Source organism: Molothrus ater, chromosome 4 (genome assembly GCF_012460135.2).
Source record: "Molothrus ater isolate BHLD 08-10-18 breed brown headed cowbird chromosome 4, BPBGC_Mater_1.1, whole genome shotgun sequence".
NCBI lineage: Eukaryota > Metazoa > Chordata > Aves > Passeriformes > Icteridae > Molothrus > Molothrus ater.
The window spans coordinates 45,452,040-45,465,153 of record NC_050481.2 but is presented as its reverse complement, the minus strand read 5'-3'; the positions used below and the strand labels follow the sequence as shown (position 1 = coordinate 45,465,153).

Below are 13,114 nucleotides of genomic sequence, written 5' to 3'. Positions count from 1 at the left end.
TTGTGCTTAATTCTCCTGTATATTTTTAACTGCTGTGTTTTATATACCATCCCAGAGTTCTTTCCAAGGGCGTTTCCAAGCAGATTTCCTTCCGTTTGCAAAGTGAGAGACAGCTTACCAAAACCCTCGGGCCATTAAAATATCTGCCCATTCTAAATTTTAGTCTTTTTATTGCCCCAGTGGGCCCGTTACTTTGTGTTGGCAGTCGCAAAAGAAGCAGGCAGACCCAAGGAGCTGGAAAAGTTCTTTATCCCAGCAAGGCATAGTACTGGTGAAGCTGTTTGTGCCATGGCAATAAATGGGTAGCTGGGGATGCCCCAGAGAGGTTGAGACCACTGGGGTGATGAACATAAGGCTGTAATTTGCCATTGGAGGTGTGCTCTCTGTTCAGTGAAGGGATTGTGCTGTTTAAGCATATTGAGTTATTGTAAAATGAGTTTACAAATGGCAAATTGTAAACTGAGTTATTAACAGCAGAGTATTTACAAGAGTCTCGTGTTAGTATTTACTCCTGCTGAATGTGTCAGATGTGTTTCTGGTGGTAATTAAAGCTATTGGTGATCTCATTGCTCCTTCCCATGTTAGCTCTGTGGTTGCATTTACTGTCCTTAAACTAAGCAGATGTTTCAGGCTAAGGAAGTATATGAATTCTAATGGTAATGAAGTGAAAAATGCCAAAGTACATCCATCATTTCCAAAGGTGCCTAAACTGTATTTATAAACCATATAGTAATGAAAATCGGTACATTTGAATTATATATAGCAATAAGAAAATTTAAACTTAAAAGAATCTAGCAGATGGCGGTCCCAAGACTTGGCTGATCTTTTGAAATACATATGAATCCCCTATGGAACTTGGGAGTTTCTGAATTTAACATTTTTTACCTTTTGTCTTCTGCATTTCAATTGCCAATTGAACTGCTGAAATAGTCTGGTAGAAGTTGGCCTAAGCAGAAAAAGGAAGCACTAGCAGATCCTGTGAAACATCTGGATGGTAATATAAAGAGAATGAAGTCTGTATAAACAGTATTTATGTGAATGGTTTTGTTTACTCACCTGAGCCAAACTCCAAACTTTGAGGTGTGCCATTAACTGTACCGACAAGCCTCTCTTTCTGTACAGGCATTTCCTCATTTTTTTCACACATCCACGAATTTCCAGTCAACTGATCATCTGTAAATCAATTATTCTGAAGGTTGGCCTGATGTTGGCTTTTTGTTTGGATAGCTTTTGAGATCTTTATCACTAAACTATGTTTCTTTTGTTCTGCTGCCTCTACAGTGATGTTGCCAATGAGTACATGGACATGAAACCAGGAGTGTCATATGCAGTCCCACCAAAGGCTGACAAAAAACGACCTGTGAAGTCTGGTGAGTTCAGTGACAAGGAATTCTGTTTGCTGATAGGAGTGCAGGAAGACAGACTTCATGGATTTGTTCAGTTTTAGCATATTTGTCTTTTGTGAATGGGGACACTTAAAACTCAGTAATTGATGTGAGAAGGCTTGAAAAAGAACAATATGCTAAATTACAGTGTCCTGTATTTCTTCACACTTAAATGGAGTATCAGGATTATTTTTCCTTTTTGGTGATGGGCTATTTATGTGATTCTAGACTGGTACTTACTAAAATTACTGTTTTGTTTAATGTCAAAACAACTCTGCGTGATTTCTACATGATTACACTCGCTTAACTCAAAAGCTGTTGTTGTTTACATTGTGTAGGATCCTACACTGATCAGGATGTTACCCTTTCTATGCCGGAAGATGATGAACTTGCTTTAGATGTAGAAGATCTGCTAAGTTTTTCTTACCAGGTGGCAAAGGGCATGAGCTTCCTTGCCTCCAAAAATGTAAGTTAAGAATTTTTCAGAGATGGACAGAATCAGTAGATTTTTTTTGTCACTTTCAGTGTTTTAATGTGATCTGTGTGTTTAAATGTTGAATATTTCTATGGTCTTTTCAACAAGCACTGCAAACTGATAGGCTCCCTCTCATACCTGAAGCTTTACATGGTGTTGGAGTTATGTACAGTGCTTATTGGCCAAAAGTGATGTTTTATACCCCCTAAAACAGAGGTCAATTTGAAGCAGTGCTGTTGTATATCCACTGCTGAGGGTAGTAGAATGAGTGCAAAGGTATCTATTTGCATGAGTTTTAAACAGCACTGCACTTGCTGCTTCTCTCATGCAGAATACTGCCTTAAACAGGGGAGGTATCACATTGTGTGCTCTTTTTGTAAGCATGGCTTAATTCACAGGAGATGTCTTGATTTTTAGTTTTCTGGAAAGATAAGATCAGCTTAGAGACCCCCAGAAAATCTTCATTGTCTACACTGAACATAATAGACATTCCTCTGGGTTTCATAGGAGAGGTATTGCATAATAGAAGGGGATTTATAAAGAAGTCTTAAGCACAGCATAATTACTATCTCCCTGTGGTTATTCTTGCATTTTATTGCAAAAGTGCCGTTTAACATGTAAACATTATAACTAATGTAGCTACTACAGATGCACCTTAAATAAAGTGCAAAACCAAACTTAGGCAATTCAAGGAAAGGAGGACAGTCCTGGAGTCCTGTGTTACTATTGGGAAATGTATCTCAAATTCTGCTCTGAGGAAAGTGCACGTTAAAACTTGCTTTTGCACTTGTTTTTTTTTCTCCCACTGCTCCTTCTTCCAAACCAAAGCATAAGCTTCTCTTTAGTTTATTTTTCCTCTATCAACACATTCAAAACAGGCCTGACATGCAAACATATTACAGATGAAACACAGATTCACCACACTCCTGCATCCTTCACTGTTGAGGACTTGCAGTGCTTAGCACACTCATTTTGTATTCTGCTTTCCTAAAGAGTAGCCTCTGGATCCACCTTGTATCATTCCTGGTGACTTTCTCTTTATAGTCCTTCCATTTTTACAGACACAGTGGCATCAAATAGCAAAGGCAGTAAAGAATGTAACATCACCTCACCTTGAGGATGGGAAGTAATGTGCAGTATCACTTTGGCAGTGCTGAGTTAACACCTATATCACAGAATTAAACTGCAGTGCACTAATGTGTTACTGGTCTCTTCAGTTGTTGTATACTTATACCCTTTGGGCTCCAGCAGTTAAATTAGTTAATGCAGACTGCTGTGGGCTGGTAGATAAGGTGCCTCAGGTTGCCTCACATCCTTGAGGCAGGAGGGTCCGTGAGCACCAGCACGCAGAGTGCCCAGCTGCTCCTCCACAAGTTCTGAAGGCTGTGCAGGAGTCAGGATAGGAGCTTGTTCTGGGAGGGCAACTGCCTTAAGCACTCGGTGCCTTTTTCAGAGCTTCCTCCCTTGGACAAAGTCTCTATTCAATGCAAACTGCACCGATTGTGGAGGAACAAGTCAGAGCCATACTGACTCTTGGCAGCTCCTTTGCCTTACTGCTTCAGTACTGAATGACAGCTTCACATATGCAAAGTGCAGAATGCATTGTATACAGAGGTGAACAAGAGTCTACCAAAAGAGTGGAACTATTAAAAGTCATTCTTCATGTAAGCATGCTAAAGAGAGAGAAATTAAGTTACTTGTGCAATCTGCGGTTACTTTCTCAGCTTATTTTTCATAACTTTTGATATTTTTGGTCATTTTTTGGCTAGAAATTCCCAAAGTTCTGTATTTCAAAGAAAAAGAGAAAAATTGAACTGTCTTCAGTTATATTTTAGATAGCTGCGGCCTGCATGGTAAATACCATCAGTAAAGCTGAAGCTTAATACTCTTCTTTCCAGATGAAAGAAGAAATCATTTAGTTAGAGAATCACCTCCATTCTCTAACAAACACACATGGGCTCCACAGTTTTATACAAAAAACCACAATTTTCTGTGAACACAGGATGCTGTGAAACTCAGGCATACTTCTGGAAGTGTAGTTACCAACACATGCCCACTTCTAAAGTAAAAACTGGAATATAAGGTGGTTAGGTCACTGAATGCATGACCATTGAAAGATAGTGGCATGTGAGAATTTCCACTATTTTAAAATACTTAAGTCTGCTTAACCTCTTGTAGGTACTTAATAATTCAGCTTTTCCAGATGAGTATTTCTGTTATAGGGTTCAGTTTCTGTGTTTGTGTGCTTTGAAGTTGTTGCCATAATTTCCCCTATTTTCAGATTTTCAGCACTTTTATATTAATGACAATAGCTACTTAAGAGAATATTGGGAATATTTTGGGAAAAAAACCACATTTTTCCCTCTATTTTGTCCTGTATTAGGAAACAAGCCAGTGATGATTTTGATAAATCAGAAAAAAGTACATTAAATTTTAGCTGAGAATGTGAAACACTGCAAAATTCAATAACTGCGACCGGTATTTTCTAGACTAAATGCATAAACAGCCTTATTACTGTGGATTGATGTAATTATTGTAAAGATAAGAGATCAGAATGTTTACTCATCTGAGTAAGCTTATTAGCACATGACTTCATTGTGATTTACAGCTTGCCTTAAAATGCATAATACAGTAAGTTACATAGCAAAGTAAACATGTAACCAAGCCTGTTAGGGATATTATCAACTAGTTTTGTTTGTTTGTCTATTGTTTAGTGCATTCATAGGGATCTGGCCGCAAGAAATATTCTTCTAACTCATGGTCGAATTACAAAAATCTGTGACTTTGGCCTGGCAAGAGATATAAGGAATGACTCAAATTACGTGGTCAAAGGAAATGTAAGTATTTATGATACTTAATACATTTAAGTTAAGCAAGTTCCTGTTGTCTTGCTGTGCAAGTACAAGTCTTTTTTAGTTAGATGGAAATCTCGATTTTCCAGTTCTGGTGTGTGTATATATATATATCTATATCTATCTGTGTTGGCTAGGCGGGGAAAATTCTGACATAGATGTGTGTGCTGACAAAATTCTTAGTTTATACTTGTTATACTGGAAAATATGTGCTCATAGCTGAATGCATGTTGTAGTGAAAGAAATGTTTTTGCTGCACCAATATAATGTCCAGTCTTCTTATTATATATGAATGTACTCAAAGGTACTGCTCTGTAAGTAATTGCTAGTTTTGACATGGAAATACTCTAGTATCAGAGTCCTAAATGTTGGAATTATTTGGAAACATTTTCCCTGGGCATTGCATTATTTTTCAGTTATTGAAATAGTTTATTTTTAAAATATCTAAATAATTAGGGTTTTGTAGCTTCTCCTTTTCTGTAAGGGAGCACTCAGACAATGAAAACTGAAGTGTGAATTTACTGATTAGAGTATCAATGGGAGGCAAAAACATCTTGGTTTTCTCTGATTCAATAGAGACATCCTAACCTCCCTCGTATGTGTAACAAACACAGCTTTAGCTTGCAGCTGTAGTTCAAACCCTGTAACAGGGTTGGAACAAGACACTATATTTTGATGAGAAAAGTTTAAAACCTCCCATGTAGAGGAGTATCGACCTCACAAGTACCTATTAAAGCTCTGGAGGGGTACAAAGGCACTTTGAAGTGATGCAGATTACCTTGGCAGCACTTGCAGTCCCCTGTAAAGTGCCAGAGCAGTAAAAAGAGCCCTACTACAAAAGAAAATCTAGCTTCTCTGTGGTTAAGCTGGGGAAGTGTTTATGAAGTATAGGTATTTTGCATCTCAAACTGATTTATGCTGCCTGGCTTAGTGTTCTAAGTCTGTGTCAGATAGGTGCAGCCAGCTGCTGCCTTCAGAGTACGTATGCTTCACTTGCACAGTTCTTCAAAGAAGATCCCTGTTCAGCAAGGCAGCCCTTGTCCCCATTTCAGCTGAGGGCTCCATGATCTTAATGATGAGGGGCTGGTCATTACTTAGGGGCTTGACAACACATGGACTAAAGCTTACCTGTCCTGCCTTTGGCAAGCTGATAAAGAGAGAAAATGCCATACCTGAGCATCTCTCACCAAAGGGGTTTGCCACTCACTTAACTTCAGTCAATCCATGGTACCTCAGGTATGACATAACTCTGCTGCTGTGCTGTTACCCAGCAGGCCTTGATGTCTCAGGTACCTACAGCATCCTTACTTTAGGCTGTGAGACAGGTTTATTGGTTTTCTTCAAAACAATGTCAGTACCAGCCACTGGTTCAGGTTAGGGAGCAGTAGGAACTGAAATAATTCACGAGTGCCTGCTGTGACAAAATATTGAGTAGTGCTTAGTGTAACCAAGCTACTTTCAGGCTCAAGGTCAGGTCAAGAACTGCCTGATCATAAAGGGTCCTGGGAGTAGGAAGTTTAGACCAGCACCTTAGGAGGGAAGTGTGCAACTGAGTTTTATTTGTCTAGGTTATCCTTTAAGTTTCCTGAGTTCATAGAATCACAGAATCATAGAATGGTTTGGGTTGGAAGGACCTTCTAAGATCATCTAGTCCAACCCCTCTGCCATGGGCAAGGACATCTTTCACTAGATCAGGTTGCTTAGAGCACCATCCAGTCTGACCTTGAACATCTCCAGTGTTGGAAATGTTGCCCAGATGAAGTATCCACAACCTCTCTGGACTACCTGTTCCAGTGTCTCACCATCCTCATCATAATTTTTTTTCCTTGTTTCCAATCTAAATCCATGCCTTTTCAATTTAAAACCATTTTTCCTCGTTCAGTCATCACAGGCCCCAGTAAAAAGCCTCTCTCCCATCTTTGTTATAAGTCCTCTTTATGTAAGCCACAATGAGGTCTCCCTTCTCTTCTCCAGACTGAATAACCCCAAGCTCTCTCAAACTTTCTTCATATTAGATGTGTTCAAGCCCTCTGATCATTGGAAGAAAGAGGTCTGGTTTCTTCCAAAGCAGGAAGAGTGTTTAGGACAGAGGTCTGACCAGCTCCTACAATCAGACAAGGAAAGGGCAAACCAGGGAGAGGAAGGTGGAAGCAAATGCAAAGGCTTCCTGTGTCCTTTCTTCTGCTCCGGTTAGCATTCATAAGGGATCTTTCCATTCCCACCCAAACTTATGAAAAATCACAGAATCATAGAATTGTTCAAGTGGTAAAAGACCTTTTAGATCATTCACTCCAACTGATAACCCAGCACTACCAAGTCCTCTAAACCATTTCTCTAAGCTCCACATCTAACATGTCTTTAAATATGTCTAGGGATGGTGACTCCATCACTTCCCCAGGCAGCCTGCTCCAATGCTTGACAGCCCTTTTGGTGAAGAATTTTTCCTAATATCCAATCCAAACCTCCCCTGGCACAATTCAAGGCCATTTTCTATGCTCCTGTCACTTGTTGTGTAGAAGAGACAGATCCCCACCTTGCTATAGCCTCCTTTTGGGTTGCTGCAGAGAGCACTAAGGTCTCCCCCAGCCTCCTTTTCTTTGGGATAAAAGACTCCAGATCCCTCAGCTGCTCCCTGTAAGGCTTAATATTCCAGACTCTTCATTACCTTCGTTGTTTTTCTTTGGAAACACAAAGAACCTAAATGTTGTAGTGAGGGGCTCAGAAATGTCAGTGTTGTAGTGAGGGGCTCAGAACTGGACACAGCACTCAAGGTGTGTCCTCACCAGTGCTGAGCACAGGGGACAATCTGTTTCCTGGTCCTGCTGACCACACTATTGCTGACACAGGCCAGGGTGCCATTGGCCTTCTTGGCCATCTGGGCACATCTGGCTCATGTTCAGCCACTGTCACCAGCACCCCCAGGTCCTTTTCCGGGCAGCTTTCCAGACACTTCCCCCAGCCTGTAGCAAGGCATAGGATTGTTGGGACCCAAGGGCAGAATCCAACTCTTGGCCTTTTTGAACCTCATACAATTGGTTTGGCTCATCCAGTTTATCCAGATACCTCTGTAGAGCCTTCCAGCAGATCAACACTTCTGCCCAAAATATTTATTTATATATATTACTTTAATTTGAATTTAATTTTTTTTTGCAGATAGACTGAGGAGTTAAAGCAGATGTATTGACTAAAGCCTTGAAGCGTCTTGACTATGTGAATCTTATTTGGCTGCCTGTGCTAGCCAGTCCACCAAAGTAGACTTGCTTACATGCTGAAGTAACCATGTGATGATCATTTATATTATTTTCCTCTGACTTCCTGATATCCTTTATTAACTAGACAGAAGGAGTCAAACAGTATTCAGAAAATCAGAGTGCCAGGAACAGTATTAGCTTGGTAGACCAACAGAAAGATTGATCACTAGCAACGCAGCACTTGGAGACTCTAAAATGCTAAAAGTTTCTTTTTGGTTGGATACTTCTTGATTTTAAAAATATTTAATGTACATTAAAAAAAACAGAACAAGTTGATTTTACCTTGTCAATTCTTTATTCCTTATATCTACTGTCTTAATTTATTCCCTCTTCCCTGGAAAGGCTCGTCTTCCCGTGAAGTGGATGGCACCTGAAAGTATTTTCAATTGCGTCTACACCTTTGAGAGTGACGTCTGGTCTTACGGGATATTGCTTTGGGAGCTCTTTTCTTTAGGTAAGCTCCTTCAAGATGTTTACTCCATATCCGTTTCATTTTGGGTTTTACTGTCGATGCAGAAATCATATTGCTCACCTGCTCTCTCAACAGGAAGCAGCCCCTATCCAGGGATACCTGTGGACTCCAAGTTCTATAAAATGATCAAAGAAGGATACAGGATGTTCAGCCCTGAGTGTGCACCACCTGAAATGTAAGTGAGCAACCAGCACCTCCAATCATCCAAACATCAGTAAAGATGTGAAGAAAGGGAAGCTTCTGTTCTTGCACTAAGGCTCATTGCTCTGCCCCATTGTAATTTTTTTAAGTTCTTTTCATGTTTTAAATAATTCATGTACTCTTAACTAGCAGAATACACGCCTGTGTTGTTACAAGCAATGAAATACACTCATGCCTTGTGCCATCTGATCACTTTGTCATGGCACCTGCTCTCTGTCAATAAATTATTGACAGATTACAGAACATAATTAAACATTTTTACTTCAGATAAAGAAGTCAGTGAGATGTATCACCAGACTGTACAGCATCTGCATTTGTGCTTTACTTCCTGACAGCAAGAGGACTGGCTACTGATCTTCTTTATGAGACATTCCTAATTCACTATTTTGTAAATGGATTGGCATTTAACAAGCTGTCAAAGAACACTGTGTCCAGAGCCTCCCATTAGTGGTGAGTTCTCTGTTGTCACAAACACAGGTCTTAGCAGCAACATTCCTGTTCTTAAAGTCATTTAAAGAAGATGCAACGCTTTTGTTTCAAATAATAATGCAGGAGAGATAAGAACTAAGGATTTCTTCATGAGCAGTATTTAATTTTGGTGTCTTTACAGGTATGACATAATGAAGAGTTGCTGGGATGCTGATCCCTTACGGAGACCTACATTTAAACAAATTGTACAAATGATAGAGCAGCAGCTTTCAGATAATGCCCCCCGGGTAAGCTATGGATTAAGCAGTTTCAAGCAAGATGTTACACTAGAGCTGTGAGAAGGAGAGCCCAGGCACTGCATTTCTGGTATTACTTATGTAGCTTTGCAGCATCAGTCTGGGTAGTGAGAATGATGTTTGGGCTATTACATTAGACAGTATCTATCTAAGCCCATACCCAATATTTATTAGCTGCAGAACATTTTTTGCATTACTGATGTTTCTCACTTACAATAGACCTGTCACAACAATTTTGACATTACAAAATGCAACAGTACTGCATAAATTCACCTTATCCTAAACTATGAAAAAATCTGTTAATCTGGGAAACATCTCAGAAATAAATATAATTAGTTTTTATTAGGAAAGCCATTGGATGAAGGGGTGGAGCCTTTGGCACTCTTCTGTATCTTCTCACTTCCCTCCCCTAATACCATTTACATAACCTTGAAGGTATGTTGTCACAAATTGTATGTGCTGCTCTTTCAACCATTCCATAGCGAAAGCTTATTCTGAGCAGGCAACTGGAAAAAACTGTCCAAAGAAAAACTGGAGGCACATCCTAAACTTGGATTATCTCTCTCCATAACTTTGTGTGTTACTGAGGTTTACAAAAGTACGTTTAGACCTGACTTAAAAATAAAGCTTCCTTTTACTTTCTGGATGCCTTGTTTGGGCAGAGAGTACATGGCTTCCTGACAATTTGAGAAAAGAGGAAACTGAAAGCTGCTGGTGTTCGATTGCATCCTGTAGTGTATTTTTGGCAGGTGCAGGCATTACTAAAACAAAAGCAAGAATCTGAAGGAATCATTAGTGAGATTTCTGGGGGAGCTTAGTAATAACCTGAGCTATTTCTTTTTTTTTGAGCTCAGCTGAAATTTGGCATGCAGTTGGAAGCTACAGTGTTTTTAGTAACTGAGATTGAACTTCATGATTCTTTAAAGTAGCAGTTAAGCCCAAGACCTTTTGACACTGTTTTGATTTGCAAAGAAGCTCCTGAGCTGGAGCCCTTCCACAGCATTGTATAGTACACGGTGGGAAAAGGCTAAGAAAGGAATTCTCTCCAAGAATGTGCGAAGGGAGCAGTCTGCAGAGTATTGACACCAGTCTTTGGCTTCTGCAGGTTTATGCCAATTTCTCAACCCCACCTTCCAGTCAAGGAAATGCCCCGGATCACTCTGTGAGGATTAACTCAGTGGGCAGCAGTGCTTCCTCGACTCAGCCTCTCCTGGTACGCGAAGATGTTTGAGTGGCACGTGAAGAAGAGGAGATCAGATGTGTTAGCTGTTTGTATTGTGCAGGGGCTGAGAGAGGGACAACTTCAGTAATTTCTCTTTCTTTTACTCACTACTACCACTGTGTAGCTGAAATGTTGTAATACTGTCCTTTACCATGCACTGTTATACATAAACTTAATCTGCTGAGCACGGTTACAGGCATCATTGCAGTGTTAATTGAAGCTGTATATATTTTGCTATATTGTGTGTTTTTGCAGTAGAGAGCCAGATGTGAAGGAAAAAAAACATCCGACAAAAGAAATCCTAAGCCAGGGTGTAGAATTAAATGACTGTAGATCAAACCAAATCTGCAGTGATTCGTCTCTGGATCTGTGCCTAGAATGCATACAGTCATTTTCTAGTTAATCTTGTTTTTCTGAATTTATGAAATAAACAAGTATTAAGTTAATGGTTTTGTAAACCCCTTTCCACATCCAGCCAAGCCTGAAAGGCTTTCCCAGACAGGTATTATAGTTTGGAGGCCAGTGAGGGTGCTGTATTTACCTGGGAAAAAGAGGTGAAGGAACCAAGACCCTTCCAAAGCTGATTTGCACAGCTGGAAACCCTCCTGGGAGCTCTGGGGTTTAAACCGGAGGAGAAGGGAGGAAGAGCATGGATTTTCATTTTTATTTCCCACCTGTGCTGTCACCCTTGCAGACCAGCTGCACTGTTTCCATGGATATATGCACTACTTCCCACCAGGAAGTGCATTCCCTGCCAGGATGAAGCTGCCCGTTGCTGGGTCTCACTCCACCATGGAACCTGAACTGCTTCTGTGGCCCTCTGCCTGGGGTGCCCAAAGACTTTGACATTTGTTTTGCTAATAGTTGCATCTAAAAGTGTTCACCAAAGATAGGTGGGCCCTGCCAAATTGGTCAGAAAAGAGGAGGAAGGCTGCTTCCAGTAAACTGTGTGTCGGGACAGGAGGCCGTTTAACAAGTCATCTTATCTAAGGGAGACTAGAGAAAAATAATACTCTCCTGGGGGCCCTTTCTTTATCTTGTCCTACCCAGGTGAATCTTTCCCACAGGCAGTCTTGGATAGTGTTAACTGGAAAGGGCTATTCTCCTCCACCCCAAGTTGTTTCTCTGGTAGTCCGGAGATGATAATGAAGAAGAGTCTAACTGAGAAGTGCCAAATTTATAAACGGCATAAGGGAAAGAATCCTTTCATTCTTCTTTGAAAGACACAAAGCTTTGGGATCAGCATCTGTTGAACCCAGGGCTGTGCTTAAAAGTGTTTTCTAACTCCCTTTTCTTCCCACCAGGAACACTGCTGGTTCTTTTCCTTCGTTTCTGACCCCTAAAAATAAGTAAAGGCATTGAGAGAAGTATTTCTCAGAGGCAGAGTACTACTTGAGTACCATATTTATTTACAATGCACTTAAGCACTCTGTTACTTACTTTACCAGGATTTTGGTTGAGTTTACATGCAATTCAAATGTGTAACTAGCTGCCCAAATACAAGGTAATTGTAAATACACACGCTGGTAGTATATTTTGGGTTACATTGAAAACCGCGCTCTTTCTGTGACTGTGCATTTGGTTTGTTGTTACAGGAATCCGTCTTTCAGAGTTAAATAAAAAAAAATTAGCCATTTGCACTGAACTTACTTAGGCTGTTGCACCTTTCCAAAGTTAGCCATTTGTTTGGATGCACTCTTATGCATACTAGTTGTTGAGCATTTTCAGTTTAATGCTATAAAAGCTCTTTTGTAACGTGTTGGCTTTTGGAGCAACTGTAGACAAACTAGTTGTTATAGATGTCTCGGTACTTTACAGACACTTAGCTGAAAGAGGTTTGGGTTTTTTCGTTCTTGAAATTTATATTTTTATAATTTTGGGGGGTTTGAAACTTATTTTGCAATGGCTTGGTGTTTTGAATGGGTTTATGCATTGTTTTTGTAAATATGGAAATGTAGCAATAATGTCCTTTTGACTATTCTCAGTCCTTGAGTCTCAAAAATATTTTTTTATATATATATATGCAAAAACTATATGTATAAATATGTAAGTGTTTGAAAGTTTATGAAACACTTATGGATATGTTGCTCAGTTGTAGAATTGCAGTTAAGAAAAGTTCAAATAAATCTGTAAATATGTATTCAAATGCTAACAATGTGTATTATGTTAAAACTGAATATTTTCATGTAAGTCTTAATAAATTCCTGGGTTGAAGCAAAACCTCAGTGTCTGGCCAAACACAGGTCAAGTCTGGCATTCTGAAACACTTTTGCAAATACATGCCAAAAAATTTTATTTGCTATCTAAGTTCTTTACCTGTGAATATATGGGACTTGACAAATACTTGAAAATTCCAATGCAGCTTTGTTCTGGAAGAAAATTGCAGTTAGAAGATTGATCTTGTAGACTGTTGGTGCAGTCTATATATCATGAATAGTGTTTAAAATGAAGATCTCTCAGTATTGCTAAGGAAATGGTTGCAGAGGGAATTGGAGCCACTCAAAGGCTGAGTATTCCCCCTTGCTTTAAAA

General features: G+C 39.8%; 1 protein-coding gene across 1 annotated transcript in view; it reads left to right on the top strand.

Moving 5' to 3' along the window:
• Window positions 1-12,723, top strand: part of KIT (KIT proto-oncogene, receptor tyrosine kinase) — a 56,475-nt gene extending 43,752 nt beyond the window's left edge. Inside the window, exons 15-21 of the mRNA XM_036382771.2 lie at window positions 1,282-1,370; window positions 1,724-1,851; window positions 4,575-4,697; window positions 8,306-8,417; window positions 8,511-8,610; window positions 9,247-9,352; window positions 10,467-12,723. Of these exons, the coding sequence (XP_036238664.1) occupies window positions 1,282-1,370; window positions 1,724-1,851; window positions 4,575-4,697; window positions 8,306-8,417; window positions 8,511-8,610; window positions 9,247-9,352; window positions 10,467-10,592 (784 nt within the window). The 3' untranslated portion in view covers window positions 10,593-12,723. The remainder of the gene's footprint in view (window positions 1-1,281; window positions 1,371-1,723; window positions 1,852-4,574; window positions 4,698-8,305; window positions 8,418-8,510; window positions 8,611-9,246; window positions 9,353-10,466) is intronic.
• Window positions 12,724-13,114: the final 391 nt, after the last annotated feature.